Genomic DNA, 2,456 nt, shown 5'->3' with positions numbered 1-2,456 from the left:
CCACCTTGCTGCCCCAAGCCCTGCTGCACACAAGCAGTAGCTGGGCTGGGCAGGGCTGAGGGACCAGCTGCAGGCCAGATAAAATGCCAGCAGGCCATAATTTTCCTTACTGCTACTACATACAGGAATCAGACACTGAACTCTCCCATTGAGAAGCATTTATACTTTGTGCTGTAGTTTTAGTGCCTCAGTTTACTCCTTGGAGAAACTGCTGTAACCCTTAGGCTATCCTTTGTTCTGCAGTGTCTTTATTTCAAAACTTGAGAGAATCTGCTTTGTACAGTTTTCTAGCAGTGGCAAGTGGCTTGTTTCTCCTCAAGTTAAGTTCTTGTTGTATTCAACTTTTTCAGCATTCCACATAGTGAACAGAACACTGCACAAGTTATGAAAGTCAGATGTTTATTTAAACACAGCCAACTATTTGTTTGCCAAAATTAGCGCTTTCCACCAACACGGGGAGCAGAAACTTTCACTGGCTTCACAATCTTCTGCTTAGGTGCTGCCTTCGTTGGTGCCTGTTAAGAGAGATTGAAAACAAATGGTAAAATTAGCTGGTAAAATCTCTTGTAGTGTTTCCATTTTAATTCTTCCTTGAGGACATAAAGTGTCCTCATTAGAAGTGAGGCAAGTGTACTCAGGTAGTGGTATCATATGCATAGTGACAAATCTCAGCAAAGCAGGCTGAGGAGGTTTACAGGAAGAGCCCTGCAGTGCTAACCAGCTTAAAGAACAGGCAACCATCAACATGATAGTCACCTGTGTGAATTTTTCTTGCTAATTATGTAAAACTTCTGGCTATCAGAGGCTATCAGGAAATGCAATAATTTAATATTGTTGCAGTCTCTAAAAGTGAAGATTTAAAAGCATATCTCCCATATCATAGACTGCCGAAGCTCATGTTTCAGCAAAAGAAGCAAGCAATGCACAAACTCTCAGTCAGGTGTTCCACACAACAGTATTTCTTGTGGGCATGTTTCAAGTTACCAGTTTTACATTTTATAAATTTCTACCCTTTTGACCCAAGAGGTATCACCTTTGTAGTAGAGGTTGCAGTTTTCTTGGTTGCCTGCTTAGCCTTCTTGGCTTCCTTGGCAGCCCTGTTTTTAAAAAATAAAAAAAAAATAAAAAATGAGTTACAATAACTATTTGCTTCTTCCACCTAATGTTTTCCTTCCATCTCAAAATGAAGTGGACTCTATCTACAACGATACTAAAGAAACAAGAACTGCTTTGAAGGTAGGTAAACCTGAAATTATGATGCATTTGACTTCTGGCCTATAGCTGCATAAGGCATCTTGAGAAAGCTCACTCAGAATCTAAAAAATACAACAGCTTGTTTGGAGTACTACAATACAAGTGGCATTTCCCCCATCCTAAATTATAACCAGTCATTTTTTTAAATATATTTTTTGACCAAATAGCAGTAAAGGCAATTTCTATCTATACTAAAGCAGCATCCCCAAAAACTGGACAGCTACATTTTTTTTTAAAGCTCCCATGACTTTGTGTTAACAGTCTTATCTGCTTCATCATTTTAACCCTCAAGCTAGCACTACCTTAAGTATTTTGTCTTTCTTTCCAACTCTACCCTCCCACTAACAAGCCAGGTTGCAAACTGTGACCTCAAGCACAATTTAGAAATCTGTAATGGAAACCAGAATATTTGCTACACTGGAAATACTTGAGATCGCTACAGTTGCCTTCAGCTGCTCACCTAATGGCTTGTTCCCGCTGCGCTTTTCGTACTTCAGGCTTCTGATTTCTCTTGGCCATTATCTCAGCCAAAGATGCACCAGTGATAGCCCTCTGGAACTTGACAGCACGACGTGTCCGCTTTTTTTGTATCTCTTCCTAAAATGGGAGAGGTGTGAATTGGATAATTAGTGCCACAAGAAGCTGAACAGAGAGCACTGCATTATTTGCATTTGTCTTCAGTGTTGAAGAGTCCCCATTTTCTCCAAAATCCTTAACAGAGTAAGAATCTGTTTTGGCAGATGCTGACCATAATGACAATTGTCTCCACACTACATATACCAAAATCATCAATGCATTATTTATCGTCTATGAAGACAAAGAATAAAGATAAGAGAAATGAGTTAAGTGCAATGAGAATGTAAGAGCATTCCTTGTGAGTACCTAAAAACAGGAAATCTATTTGTATGTCATTTTGTTCAAAAGGATGCTGTGCAATGAAGTTTCCAACCATGAGAAGTCAAGTTTGACCATCTTCAGAAAATGCTACCAAGCCTTCCTCTTTGATTACTCAAAATGGCACATACTTCAGCTCCCCTCTCCAGGCCCACCTATTTAAGCCTGCTTCCAGAAACCACATTTTCAAATTCAACTTTCTATAATCCAAAAAGTATAATGAACTCCATGAGATCCCAAGAAGACTGAAACAGAACATGTTCAGGAACTACTATGATGGGAGAGAGCGAAGACTGTTGCAGTTCTCC

At 39.6% G+C, this 2,456-nt stretch overlaps 1 protein-coding gene across 1 annotated transcript in view; it reads right to left on the bottom strand.

Annotated features, from left to right (window-relative positions):
• Nucleotides 1–380: 380 nt before the first annotated feature.
• The window catches only part of RPL24 (ribosomal protein L24), an 11,838-nt gene continuing 9,762 nt past the window's right edge, over nt 381–2,456 (bottom strand). Inside the window, exons 5-7 of the mRNA XM_006033032.2 lie at nt 1,715–1,851; nt 1,034–1,097; nt 381–515 (exon numbers count right to left, since the gene is read on the bottom strand). Coding sequence (XP_006033094.1) covers nt 435–515; nt 1,034–1,097; nt 1,715–1,851 — 282 coding nt within the window. The 3' untranslated portion in view covers nt 381–434. The remainder of the gene's footprint in view (nt 516–1,033; nt 1,098–1,714; nt 1,852–2,456) is intronic.

The sequence above is a fragment of the Alligator sinensis genome, unplaced genomic scaffold (assembly GCF_000455745.1).
Source record: "Alligator sinensis unplaced genomic scaffold, ASM45574v1 scaffold1286_1, whole genome shotgun sequence".
Lineage (NCBI taxonomy): Eukaryota > Metazoa > Chordata > Crocodylia > Alligatoridae > Alligator > Alligator sinensis.
Note: the sequence above shows the minus strand (reverse complement) of the source record. Positions and strands in the feature narration are given on the sequence as shown.